This window comes from Bidens hawaiensis, unplaced genomic scaffold, assembly GCF_021521415.1.
Source record: "Bidens hawaiensis isolate Kalapana, Puna unplaced genomic scaffold, B.hawaiensis_p1.1 tig00031140_1, whole genome shotgun sequence".
Taxonomy (NCBI): Eukaryota; Viridiplantae; Streptophyta; class Magnoliopsida; order Asterales; family Asteraceae; genus Bidens; species Bidens hawaiensis.
Genome location: NW_027495229.1, coordinates 177,501 through 191,382, shown reverse-complemented (window position 1 = coordinate 191,382; position 13,882 = coordinate 177,501). Strand labels below are relative to the sequence as shown.

At 34.1% G+C, this 13,882-nt stretch overlaps 1 protein-coding gene across 1 annotated transcript; it reads left to right on the top strand.

The window, feature by feature from the left end:
- Positions 1 to 262: 262 nt before the first annotated feature.
- On the top strand, positions 263 to 4,935 carry LOC143581687 (AP2-like ethylene-responsive transcription factor At1g16060). Its single transcript, XM_077064414.1, has 8 exons — positions 263 to 411; positions 487 to 569; positions 678 to 686; positions 820 to 908; positions 1,002 to 1,075; positions 1,742 to 1,792; positions 1,872 to 1,948; positions 4,427 to 4,935. The coding sequence occupies exons 1-8, from the start codon at positions 263 to 265 to the stop codon at positions 4,933 to 4,935; spliced, it is 1,041 nt and encodes a 346-aa protein (XP_076920529.1).
- Positions 4,936 to 13,882: the final 8,947 nt, after the last annotated feature.

Genomic DNA, 13,882 nt, shown 5'->3' with positions numbered 1-13,882 from the left:
ACAAAAACACAAACACAGATCACAGTTTACACAGACGGCTTTCTTTCTCTCTCTCTCTCTCTCTCTCTCTTTCTTTCTCAAACCTCCATTAATATCTCTGCCGGCTCATACTCATTTTGCCAAACTATTATTATTATTACTATTATTTATATCATTTCTCTCACATCTCCATTGCCTTGCCATTGGATGTTGACACACTCCAATATCTTAGCAACTGCTTCGTACAATTAGCTTCTCTCGTACTGTAACTCAACTTTAACCAATGGCGAAGATCTCACAGAAGAAGAAGAATGCTTCACCAAACGACGACGTTGAAGCCAAACCGGTTATCGGTAAAGCTAAGCGAACGCGTAAAACGGTTAAGCGTGACTCGCCGCCTCAACGGAGCTCTGTTTACCGAGGCGTCACTAGGTATGCTTTCAATTGTTTAGTATATGAATAGTTAAATAATAAGTGATTAGAATTTGATTAATGTAAATTGTGAAGACACCGATGGACTGGCCGTTACGAAGCTCATCTGTGGGATAAGAATTGCTGGAACGAATCACAGAACAAAAAAGGACGTCAAGGTAATGTGATCTTCATGAACATTTACGAAATTATTATGAATTACTGATCTGAGTTTGAATTTTGGTTGATTTTACATGAAATTGGTGGTGATGCGTTGATTCCTGCAGTATATTTAGGTAAGATTAGCATCAAATCTGGTGAATACTGATTGAATTTGATTATAATTGAGTGAAAAAGGTGTGTTGAGTTGAAAGTGTAGTTGAGATACAATGAGAAACACAAACACTTATCCAAAATGGTGATATTTAGGGGCCTACGACGATGAAAAGGTAGCTGCACATGCATATGACTTGGCAGCATTGAAGTATTGGGGACAAGACACCATCCTCAACTTTCCTGTAATTTTTGCTTTTTTAAAAGTTACATATTTCCACTATGTAAATATATATTTTTTTTTGATTTTTTAAAATTGTTTTTACAATATATTGCAGCTAGGAACATATAAAGAGGAGATTCGAGAGATGGAAAGTTTGTCTAAAGAGGAGTATATTGGATCTCTAAGAAGGTAAAAAGTAAAACATAATTGTATACTATAATTTTTTATATTTTTTTTGTATTATACTCATATTTAATAAAAAAGTTAATATCACAAAAAATACATATTTTCTTATTTTATACGGAAAAAAATCTCCAACCAACTTTTGATACATTAAGTTTGATCTATTAATATCCCTAAATTTGTTGATATGTTTGCATGAAAAAGTCTAGAATTCTTAAATTGGTCATATTTGCATCTTAAATATGTTAAATATTTACATCTTATAAATTGGTCATGTAGAATGGGATAAATTTTTCAGCAAAAATACAGAATGCCCATCAAATTTAATATACAAGTCGTATTTTTAAATTCTTTTTACAAATATGCTCATAGAGAAATTTAAGGATTTTAAAAGTCATTTTTGAATACTCTTTTTACAAATATGTTCATAGAGAAGTTTAAGAACTTAATATATCAAAGATCTAGTTGATTGAATTTGTCTTGTACTTTTGACCAATTTAGTGACTTTAATATATCAAAGTTAGAAAGTATGATGATTTTTCGTAGCATTGATCCTTAAAGATTAATTAAAAGCATGTTACGATATAATAACCAATCACTTTTGTTATTTTATTATTTTGTAATTTTGGTTTTAGTTTTCATCTAACCATCATAAAATTTTTGAGATTATAGAAAAAGTAGTGGCTTTTCACGAGGAGTTTCAAAATACAGAGGAGTAGCAAGGTAAAGTATTAATAAATTACGATTTTAATTATACGAATTAATTTAGCGAGTTTTTTTATTATTGTTATTTAATATGTAGGCACCATCATAATGGTAGATGGGAGGCTCGAATCGGCCGGGTTTTTGGCAATAAATATCTTTATCTTGGAACATACGGTAAATTCTTACTCTACATCAAATGGGCTACAATTTTCTGAAAAACGGAAACCGAATTTATTTATTATTTTAGGTTAAAATTATCTGTCAGTTTAGTTTAACTAACATAACTAACCAATGAAAATATAATAAAAGTCAAATAAAATAAATGTGGATGAAGTTGGTATGATAGATTGCCAACATTATTATCAAATTTGAAAGCTGATTTTGACATAAACTGGTCAACTTTAGGGCCCCAAACTTCCACCGAATATTTCATGCCCATAAAAATTTTGAATTTAATACTACCAAATTTTTATTGCTCAACCAACCTCCATTCCTTCTCGTTTCCGACATTTGGCCATCTGCCTCCTCACTTTAGGCAAATATGACACCATCTTTGTTAACCTAAAACTATGAAAACCGGATTGATCTCCCTTTTTGTTATATTTTTATTTTATTTGTTGTAAATTTAAATATAATACCATACATTATTTTTGTTGAATTAGAGGGTTTTCTTTTCATGAGTTTACCTAACTAGAAGTGCTACTGATAATAATGATCCACAAAGAAGAGCCGCATAGCTCAATATCATCATACTTACGTGCATTATTAACCATTCCGATTGTAGAGCAGGTACTAATATTGTGGGTTTGTGTATTTCATTTAAAAGACCCGAAGTAGCAAAGCCTTGGGTAAAAATAGTACTTGAGGCAGTTATTGTGGTTAAATCATTTTTTCTTATTTTGAAATAAGGGACTATATGAATAAGGGAGAAACTCCATGAAAGAAAAATTAATGATTTATATAAATCACTTAGGGGGAAATGGCCTGAATAAATCCAACGAGTGATTAATGATCCTGTTAGGCATAAAAAAGTAGCTATCATCCCCTTTTCTGATGAATCATATGGTTTTATTATTTCATTGCCCAATAAGGTTATCAAATGAAGTGTAATTACAATTGAAACAATAGAAAAAGAAATATAAGTTAATAGATGCTCTAAAGTTGAAAATATCATAAAAATGAAAAAGGGCGGGGGGATCCTCTATATTAATTAAGAAAAAGAAATGGGAATTTTTTTTATTATAGGATCTATTGGATATCTTTTAGAAGATGGCATGCCGCCACTCGGACTCGAACCGAGATGCTCTAGCACTGCTTCCTAAGAGCAGCGTGTCTACCGATTTCACCATAGCGGCTTGCTCGAACTCATAATAGCCTATTTATATTCAATCGTCGAGATCGAGATTGAACAAGTCAATTCAACCAAATCAGTTTTTTTTAGTAAAGATTCAATTAGTAAATGATAAAAAAAATGAGTTCAAAAGTTAATTTGAAGGTTCATTAGTTTCATTTTATTTAATTTTATTTACTTTTTTTGTCATTCTTTATGGTTTATCTAATTTCATAAATTGAATTTTTTTTTTCAATTTATTGAAAATATGTCTATTTTAGATTACTCCAAATTGACACATTTTTTGTACAAAATAGTGCACAAATTAAGTTCTTTTTTTGATTGGACTGAAAATTGGAGATATAGATATATAGAAAACTCATTACATATCCATATCATAAATAAATTAACATATAATAAATAAATTAAGAAGTCAGAAAGTTATTCAAAAATTTTTAACACGGAATGAATTAGTTTCAATACGTCATTTTGGTTCGTGTGATTTTTGTTGAGTGAATTGGATTTATAATTGCAATTTGCCAAAAAAGGAAAAAAAAAGGTTTTGTGATTTAAAGAATTTAAAAACTAAAAAAAAAATTATTTGTAATAAACTTAAGTGACCGAACAATCGTAAATGAATTGAAATTTATCATTGTGACAACACCTGCTGAACCACTAGTGCAACTGCGCTGCTACCCTTGCTCACTGCCCCATACCGCCCCATGGCTCCTTAGCCACCGTTATGACCACCATCTACCATCACTACTTGCACCACCGCTATCATTGTGGCAACACTTGTTGAACCACTTGTCGCCGCCAGGTGCCGATGGCACTACCATCAAGTGACAGTGATGTGGCAGTGAAGGCTGTGGTGGGATGATAGCCGTGTTGTGGTTGGTGGTGGCCACGGGATGGTGTGGATGTCAGCAAGGTCAACAAGGATGGCTGGTGTTGCGGTGAGGTAGCCGGTATGTGGGTTGTGGATACGATGATAGTAGTGGTTAGAGATTTCATAAACTTGGTTGATATTCTTTTTTTGAACGAATTTGAGAGAATCAATTTTAGTTCAATTCATTTGCCGACTAAGCAAATTAAGAATGCAAACTGAGATTCTTGTTTCAACAAATTTTTTGATTTAAAGAATATTAGCAAATGGAATTCGGACTTTAGTTTTGTTAAATTGTACGAACCAAACGCACCCATAAAGATTTTCTTTTTATTTTCTTTACTCTAAATATAATAAACTTTATAAAAAGTTTATTATGCTTTCTGATTTTAGTAAATTTATGACACGCCCCTCAACTTTGTCTTGTATCACTCAGCTACTCAAGAAGAAGCGGCAACTGCATACGACATGGCAGCAATAGAATACAGAGGACTTAACGCCGTTACAAACTTTGACCTCAGCCGTTACATCAAATGGTTACGCCCCAACCAAACAGACTCCAACAACCCAAACGGCGTCCAAACAAACTTTGACCACACTAACCAAAGTCAACATCCAGAATCAACCTTCCTCTACAACAACCAGCTACCGGAAAGCTCAAGCTCCGGCGAAACAACCACCAGCGTACTTCCACCGCCACGTGGCACTGCCCTAGGGTTACTGCTGCAGTCAACAAAGTTCAAGGAAATGCTTGAGCAAACCTCAGCCGTTGACTCGCCGTCGCCGCCGCCGGAATCGGATCTGCCGAGGGGGAACTTTCCGGCGGATATACAGACGTATTTTGACTGTAATGAATTGAATAGCTATGTTGAAGGTGAAGATAATATTTTTGCGGATCTGAATCCGTTCTCTGCGCCTATGTTTCAGTGCGAGCTGGATGCTTAATTGAACCGAGTGATAGTGTTTGTTTGAACATTAACCGTAGCAGTTTCGATGACGTTGACGGTGACGACGAAGAGAGTTTTAATATTCATTTTCTTTGGTTTTGATTTGTTTTTTTAGTTTTTATTTTTATAATTACTTAAACTGTAGATATTCATTCAGTTCTATTCTATATTTCTTTCCTTCTTTTTCCGGAAAAAAAAATTTCAATAAATGTTGTTGCCATTTGTTTTTAAAAGCCTCGTTTATATAATTGTTTTTTTTTTTCTAAATTTCAATCTTCAATGTTTTTTTTAGACTTTTAAATTAGCATGGTATTTTAATATAGTGCATACACATTATTAAATATAAATATTATAAAATAATGAATAAATTATAAACAATGTTGTAAAAATCACTAGTCGTTAGTCGCGCGTGGGAGGGGAGGCTAGTGATTAATTAAGATTAATTGGATCGGACTTTAATTTATAATTTTCAATATTATATACACGCACAGATTTTTATATGTATTTAGTTTTATATATACACATATACATCTTGGCCGGAAATTGGCCAGATTCTCATTGGAAACCTCTTAATTTGGCTGAATCTCGTCAGAAACCGCCGATTTTGGCCTGAACTTCACCAGAAGATGCTGACTAAGTCCGATTAATCGCGATTTTGGCTGGATTTAACTATTGACTGATTAATTGGCCGACTAGCTCATAATCAATCAATGGGGTGTGGACCAGGTAGTGTTTTAAAAACCGGCTTAAACCGGCCGGTGAGCATAAAAAACCGGTATATTTGAACGGTTTTATGGAGCATCAAACTGGCCGGTTTTCATAAAAATCCGGTTTAAAGCCTACCAGATTTTTATGTTTCAGACCCTTTTTTTTTGTATATGTTACTTATGTCATGTAAATTTGTATATTATGATTATAGGTAACTAAAACTTCATATTTATTATTGTTGGAAATGAAAGTACTTATACTCTTGTTGATGAGGATGACGATGAGAGTGTATTTCATCTTTTAAGCGATTGTGAACTCGATGCATGCAACACTCCGATGGCATAAATCTATTGTGCATCTTTATTTTAAAAGAACTTGTTTGAAAATCAAGTGTTTTTTTATTGTTTTTTGAACATGAATTAACTTTTAGATGATATTTTATTATGGAATCATGTATATTTTGTTTTTTTTAGCTAAATTTGCATTTATATGAAATAATAAGGTAAACTATAAATCCCGGTTAAACCTTCCGGTACAAATCGGTTCAACTTCAACCGGTTGGACCATTTTTTAGTCCAATCCGGTATTAATAAAATATCAATTTTTAAAACATTGGGACCAGCGATTAACCGGTGATTAATCGACGCTTAGTCGAGATTTTTAGCAACACTGATTATAAATAACGTCCTTTGTGTTTTGGTAACTAGTAAATATTGTTCTTTAACTTTAATAAGTAAAAACGCATCCTTGAAGTTTTTATGCTATAGTGTATTTTCTTTTATTTTTTAAAGTGATCATTCTATCCTTTATGACTCCCTTTTCAAAAGAAATTAAGAAATAATAATAAAACCTCAACCCTTTAACGGCCCCCAAATCGAATGGCCTCATGTGTTTATATGACGAACTCAAAATGACAAAGTTTTCAAACCAACCTATTTGGCTAAGATAATTGAAGATATCAAGACAAATGGGTCGCTATAGCCTATAGGGGAAAAATAGGGTGAGATTTTCATCCTTAAAATGATCAAATTGATATAATTTTAATTTCCTTCAACATACCAGTATCTTGAGATGTTAGTAGGTTTCTAGCATTTTACCGGAACCTGTTTTAATATAAAATCATTCCTCGTGCTATTTTTTTAAATAGTTTAATTGATCAGCATTTTCCATTTTAGTGTTTTTTTTAATCTTAATGTGCGCGTGATGTTAGTTAAACAACTAGAAGCTGATTAGATATGACTTTATATTCAGAAATATGTATTCCACATGACCACACCAAATAATTTCAACTTTCAAGCTAGGCTAGCTGCTAGCGCCATAAGAACGTGGATGCAACTACTATAAATAGATAATATAGAGAGCGGCAACAAGATAATTGATTCTAGAAACTTTCAAAATTCACATGCATCTAGGGTGTTTACGGTTAGGTTCAAAACTGTAAAACTGTAAACCGGTCATTGGTTTGGTTTCACGGTTGTTTTTTTCCCAAAGTTTCCATCGGTCGGTTTCAAAAATTTTAAACTATAGCGAACGGTTTGGTTTATGATTTGCATAAAAAACCAACTGTATAAAACCGGACCATATAATATAATAATTTAGTTATATTTAATTTTATAAATATTTTATATTATATGTATTAATATTTGTGTTAAATATGAACCGGTAGCGTGAATGTGTACATGTTAAATAAACTAAACAACAATTGAAAAATGGGCTCAGCCCAAATCTCAAACGCAGTAACACATTGTCCTTTAGATTTTTTTTTTAAAAGTATTAAACCCTAAATCGATATATACCTTATAATCTCATACAGACTTTTGTTTAAACAGACTTTTGTTTAAACGTCACTATGGACAAATTCTATTTGATATGTTAAACTTTTGCAAATCATTCAAAGCCCAGCAAGCTCAAATCAGAACTAAACCGTAATAAATAACCGTTACTAATGATTCAATTTGATTTGGTTTAAGAATTTGATTCAATCAGAACCAAACCGTAATAAATAACCGTTACTAATAAATAACCGTAATATGGACAAATTCTATTTATGGTTTTGATTTGGTTCAATTTGATTTAAGAGTTTGACTGTTTGGTTTTTGTTTACAAGAATAAATAACCGTTACTAATGATTCGGTTCACGGTTTGGCCTAAAAACCATAAAAGCCGGACTGTGAACGCCCCTACATACAATCATACATGCTACACTAGTAAATTTGATGGTTGGCCCTTATAGTTTTGGTCAAATGGAAAAGGAAAAAAATGGAATTTTGGTCAATTTGTGTAAAATAAGTTACACAATTTCAAATTAAAAAATACGGACACGCTGATAAAATGAAAACGAACATAAATATGAATATAAAATAAACCAGTTAAAAATGAATTAATATTTTAAACGTAAAATTCAAACTAAAAAGATTTGATGCTCTTTGATCATAAGTCTTCGAAAAAACCAGTCCTCAAGTTTTTCCTTCGGACCAAAGCTACTCAGGTCGCGGGACCATCACATCGTTTCTTGTTAACTATAGACTTAGACCCGCTTAAATAGTCCAGGTCTATTGGAATGACGAGTCTCTCCACCTTTTTCTCTCCCGTCTTCGTAAAAGACTCAAGTCTTGAAAATTTAGAAAACAAATATAGAATCAGGATAAAAGAATTTGTTCTCATTTCTCAAGCCATTGTAACCTCAAAGGGGATGCCCGAGTGGGTAAAGTAGACTACCCCTTACCAAAATGATAGGGGGTTCTAACTTGAGGGCATCATTCAAAAAGTTGCTTGAAATTCCAAGAAACCACCTTCATTAAAAACACGCAATATTATATGGATTTTCACAATCAATAGTTTCCAAGAGACCATCCACAAGTTGTTTGTTTTCTCTTTTTTTTTTCTTGAAGAAATAGTTTTCGTTTTTTCTAGAGGATTTTCCATAATTTTGTCAACAACTGTAATATATTATTAACTTGAATTTTCAAATGGATAGAAACCTTTTATTTTTATTTTATTGTAGAACAACTCTAATCGTTCCCAAACTCAAATAGCTTAAACGCTATCATGAAGTGTTCAAAATTGCAAATCACGAAATGTAAAAGCATGACAAACACATAATTACATAAAATCACTCAAAGTGTCAAACAAATAAAAGTAAATTCATTTCTATTAAATTTAAACCTATTAATTATGAAATTTTATGTCTCACATCATACCACTATTCGTCAATTGTACTTTCTACGTTGCTTAGGGTACAACAACATCAAGCATGCATTTCTTTTGCAAGTTTTCAAGCTAATTGTATTATATTTTAAAAATTTTTGATCCTATATTATTTTGTTTCAATTGCATTTTGAATAACTAATTTTTTTTTTTGTTGATCTATTGCTGCATAACAGCTACACAGAATTCCGAGTTCGCACGGGAAGCCATTGAGGCGGCTGTTAAAGAGCTTATTACATTTTGAACCTTTGGTCACCTATTCGAATGATTAAAAACTGATGTGTTTTGTAGTAGTTGAATGTTGTATTATCTTTGGTGCATTTTGAAAACCTTTGTAACAGCCCATGGCTAACGAATTACAACAACGCGTTGCATCACACGAGTGAAAAAAAAAACTCGTGACACCATAAATCAAAACATATAAATATTCATATCTCAAACACCATACTCTATTCTGATCACGAGTTATAGCTAATCATATAACCAGAAGTACATTGTTGCAATAAAATACTTCATTGCATCACGTCGTTATTGTTGGAATTTTGGGTATATTTGTGTGTGAATGAATGTCTTAAAAATGGAAGTGATAAAACTTGTCCCACATTGGTTTGGGAACAAAGTGAAGAGTGGTTTATAAGGTGCAACCTTTACTATTCATTTGAAGCTTTGTGATGTGTTTTACTACAACTCCTACTTGCGCGCAAGGGGTGCAAAATTGGGTTTCTGTACTTAAATTCTTCAAACTCGTGCGTGCCTGCATGAATGCAACTCCAAAAACCTGGGCCTGTGTGAGGCAGTTTTTTTGCACTTGTTTTTTAAGACTGCTCGCTGGTGCATTTCGTAACTGAAAGTCAATGACATTAACGATTATTAATTTTCAGTTTCTCTTAACTAAATAGTCAATGATATTAATGATCATTAATCAGTAATGATTATTATCTTTCAGTTTCATTGTACTAATGACCATTATTATGATAATTACTAGTTATTATTATGCACTAATGGTCAACAATAAATTATGAGTTTTATTGTTATAAAACTAGATGAAATGCTTCAGTTCATATAACCAGAAAAACACACAACTCTCTCATTCTCTCCACTGCAACATCATTACGGTTTCGTTTCAGACAAGTGATCAAGTCCGGCAGTCCGCTACTGCTTCGAACCGGAGTACCCTGGGAACAGACCGGGAATCTGTTTAAGGGAATTGTGTCAAACACAAGCCCGGTTCACTGTTATTATTTACTGTTTCGATTCTAATACAGGAAATATCCAACAAACTTAAACAGATTACTAATTGTTCATGTGTCTTTCGTTTCACTACAGACAAACAGAATGGAATCCTAGGCATAATCACTTTCGTTTCAGACAGCCATGATCGTTGCTTCTGTCGTTGCTATCACAACCAGTTTGGTTGCACCACTGCCTAATGCAGTTACGTCTCATGCTTAGAAACCGGAAAAATACACCGGTGTGAATTTTAAAAAGTGGTAGCAAAAGATATTCTTTTATCTGACCACATTGAACCTAGCGAGGTTCTTGATTGAAAACGTTCCCCATGTTGATAAAAAGGAAAGGATGCTCATTCGGTGAGCGTGAGTCAGGCTTGGAATCATTCGGATTTCTTGTGCCGGAATTATGTTTTGAATGGTATGGTGGATGTATTGTAAAATGTGTAATGCAAGGCCAAGACTCCCAAAAGAATTATGGGAGTCTTTGGACCGCAAATACAAAACATAAGATGTCGGTGCTAAAAAGTTCACGGTGGCTAAGTTCTTGGACTTTAAAATGGGAAAGGCTCCAACCTTGGTCCTAAGGGGAGAATTTAAAATAAATAAATAAATAATATTAATATTAATAATAAAAGAAAGTTCCAATGAACTTGTTACAATTGTGGAAAGCAAGGCCATACGGCCAATGAGTGTAAGCTTCCAAAGAATGAAAATGCTCGATAAGTGAATATGGTTCGTGAGGTTGATAACCTCTCGATTATGGTCACCAAAGTGAACTTGTGTCGAAGCAAAACAAACAAGATCGTCATTCAAAAGATTGAATGATTCATCGAATCCCTCGAGATGATCTACACTTATGCGTGTGATCTAAAAGTAATTCCTACTCGTGTAGGGAGTAAGTACTTCATCATGTTTATTGATGATAGTACAAGGTATTGCCATGTGTACTTACTTAAGAGTAAGGATGAGGCTATTGATAAGTTTTATCTTTTTTAAAGCCAAAGTTGAGAATCAACTAATCGGAAAATCAAAAGAGTAAGGAGTGACCGAGGAGGTGAATATGTTTCACATTTTGTTGATTTATGTGAAAGAAATGGAATCCTACATGAACTCACGCCTCCTTACTCCCCTCAATCAAATGGCATAGCGGAACGCAAGAACCGCACTTTGAAAGAAATGATGAATGCCATGATGATAAGTTTTGGTATAAGCCGAGACATGTGGGGGGGCGCAATCTTATTAGCGAATTATGTCTTAAACATGATACCCAATAAGAAAAAAAAATGTAACTTTATACGAATTACGGACAGGAAATAAACCATCATATAAATACTTGCGAGTATGGGGGTGCCTTGCCAAGGTAGTAGTAACACCACCAAAACGGCTACTAATAGGACCTAAAACAGTGGATTGTATATTTATAGGATATACTCGTCCTGGTGGTGCATTTCGTTTTCTTGTGCATGATACTAGAATCAAAGGATGCATCATGATTTGAGCATATGTTCCCATGCTTGGATAAAGGAAAACCGAGTTCTAGATCGGTTGAAGAAATTGTTCTAAAAAAAAACCGAGGGTGCAAGAGATGAACCTCGAGAACAATCCGAAATACAGGAAGTTGAAATTAGAAAGAGTAAATGGCAAAGGATTGAAAAATCCTTCGGCTTTGACTTCTTTACCTACATGGTAAAAGAGGAACCTCAAACGTACCAACAAACTTAATGATAATTATTATTATTAAGTTCAGTTTCAAATGTTGCACTAATGATCATTATTCTGTTTTATTACACTTTAATGATCATTATGACATTTGTTGTGATTTTATGATAATTACTAAGTATCATAGCCATCAAAGGTGAGATAGATTTTATCTTACAAAATCTTACTTTGGAACTAGTGGATCTTCCTCAAGGATGTAAACCACTAGGATATCGATGGATCTTCAAGAAGAAGATGAAACCATATGACACCATCGATAAGTATAAGGTAACGTTGGTGATCAAAGGATATAAACAACGAGAAGGTTTAGATTACTTTGATACATATTCGCCAGTTACGCGAATAACCTCCATCCGGTTGGTGCTTGCCACTGCCGCCATTAGAAATCTGAAAGTTCACCAAATGGATGTGAAAACAGCTTTCTTGAATGGAAATCTGGAGAAAGAGATTTACATGAAACAACCTGAAGGTTTCATAGCCGTTGGGCAAGAAAAGAAATTTTACAAACTTGTAAAATCCTTGTATAGATTGAAACAAGCTCCAAAACAATGGCATCAAAAGTTTGATCATATCATGCTTGATGACAGGTTCAAAATCAATGAATGTGACAAATGTGTATATGTGAAGGACACATCAAATGGATATGTCATTTTGTGTCTATACGTAGTGATATGCTCATTGCTGGAAGCAATGACAAAATCATAACGTCCACAAAGAACATGCTAAAGGCAAGATTTGACTTGAAAGACATGGGTTTTGCGGATGTGATTTTGGGAGTTAAAATCACACGAACCCAAAGTGGACTTGTTTTAAGTCAAACCCAATATGTGAACAAAATTCTTGAGAAGTTTAATGTTAATGACTCTAATGTAGCTAGAACTCCCATTGACACGAGTCAACATCTAGCTAAGAATAGAGGTAAACCCGTTAACCAGTTGGAATACTCAAGAATTATTGGAAGCTTGATGTATCTTATGAGTTGTACTAGACCAGACTTAGCATATGCTGTGAGCAAGCTAAGTAGATACACGAGCAACCCAAGTTCAATTCATTGGAACTGTGTGATTTAGTTGCTTCGGTACCTAAGATACAGTCGGGAATACGGGTTGCTTTATAACAGATATCTGGCAGTTATCGAAGGACACTGTGATGCAAATTGGATATTTGACACGAATGATTCCAAAGCAACAAGTGGGTATGTATTCACACTTGGAGGTGCTGCTATATCGTGGAAATCATCTAAGCAAACGGTTATAGCTAGATCCACGATGAAATCAAAATTCATCGCCCTAAATAAAGCGGGCGAAGAGGCAGAATGGTTACGTCAATTTGTTGAGGATTTACCAAGATGGCCTAAGCCGGCATCGGCCATTTGTATACATTGTGATAGCCAATCGGTAATTGGCAGAGCTCATATCACAATGTATAATGGTAAGAACAGACATATTAGACGTAGACATAATACGGCACGACAACTAATCTCTATTAAAATTATCACCGTTGACTATGTGAAGTCAAAGGATAATATTGCGGATCCGCTAAGAAAAGGCCTAAGTAGAGTGTTAGTTCAAAAGTCGTCCATGGGAATGGGACTAAAGCCCTTGAAAAATTAAAGGTTCATACGAAGGAAACCTAACTCAACAGATTGGAGATCCCAAGAATTGAGTTCAATAGGAAAACTTAATTGTATGAATTAATGAGGTCACTGTGGGGGGGGGGGGGATAACCCTACGTATTAAAAAGGTAGTTTACTACATGGTCGGTAAACTTCCTAGTCCATTCCTAAAAGTGACAAGTGTGAGGCTAAGCCTATGGCTTTTAATGATTCGACTAAGGTAACCATACATGGTGAATCACCTATGTGAGAGAGAAGTGGGGTCGATTCGAAGGGTATTGTTGGGGCACAATACTTAATGGCCCTCGCAGAACCAGGCTCATGTTCATGACCTTAACGAACATAACTATGAGGACTTGACTTTATCAGGGAGAGTCTTGTGTGAAGTGTATTGTCGTCTACACAAACGACAGGTGAGTTCAAAGACATCGCTGTCTACTCAGAGTCAGTGGGCTAAGTGCGCT

Excerpts from the sequence above, each read along its gene's own strand:
- LOC143581687 (XM_077064414.1), top strand. The coding sequence starts at position 263 with ATGGCGAAGATCTCACAGAAGAAGAAGAATGCTTCACCAAACGACGAC. Across the intron at positions 909-1,001 it reads ACACCATCCTCAACTTTCCT|CTAGGAACATATAAAGAGGA; the intron begins GTAATTTTTGCT and ends AATATATTGCAG. Across the intron at positions 1,076-1,741 it reads TATATTGGATCTCTAAGAAG|AAAAAGTAGTGGCTTTTCAC; the intron begins GTAAAAAGTAAA and ends TTGAGATTATAG.